Genomic DNA, 547 nt, shown 5'->3' on the forward strand with positions numbered 1-547 from the left:
CCTGAAGCGTAAGGTTCGTATCACATAATACGCTACCAATATGACAAATCAGTCCAGTGAAGGCAGTGACAAGGGTCCTCGTGACACGGATCCTTTTGCTCATGGTGGTGATGTAAAATTATCTTCGGACGGTATTGCACTTGATGTAGCTCAGAAAGGCCAGGATGATGTGGTAAAGGAAGTGAAGCCCTCGCTTTTCGCCGTACTTCTTGAGAAGTTTATTCCCCATGGTGGATTGTGGTCCTGTGCCCTGAACCTGGCCTCTGCTACATTGGGTGCTGGCATTTGCTCACTTCCGACTGGTTTCAATTTGAGTGGGATTGTTATGTCCTGCATTTACCTTGTTTGCGTTGCGGTTGGCACGGTGTACTCTCTTAATCTTCTTGCAAAGGTTGCAGTGAAGACGGGAGCGCGTAATTACGGAGAAGCTGCGCGGAGGGTGATGGGTCCTCTCGCTGGTTACTACACTGCGGGACTTATGATAGTGATGTGCTTTGGCGGCTCCGTTGCTTACGTCATCATTATTGGTATCATTTTGAAGGCTGTG

At 48.6% G+C, this 547-nt stretch overlaps 1 protein-coding gene across 1 annotated transcript in view; it reads left to right on the forward strand.

Annotated features, from left to right (window-relative positions):
* Window positions 1-40: 40 nt before the first annotated feature.
* The window catches only part of TEOVI_000202900 (Transmembrane amino acid transporter protein/Tryptophan/tyrosine permease family, putative), a gene marked incomplete at both ends in the record, with an annotated part of 525 nt that continues 18 nt past the window's right edge, over window positions 41-547 (forward strand). The window contains one exon of the mRNA XM_067225162.1: window positions 41-547. Coding sequence (XP_067081263.1) covers window positions 41-547 — 507 coding nt within the window.

The sequence above is a fragment of the Trypanosoma equiperdum genome (assembly GCF_001457755.1).
Source record: "Trypanosoma equiperdum strain OVI genome assembly, contig: ctg_485, whole genome shotgun sequence".
Lineage (NCBI taxonomy): Eukaryota > Euglenozoa > Kinetoplastea > Trypanosomatida > Trypanosomatidae > Trypanosoma > Trypanosoma equiperdum.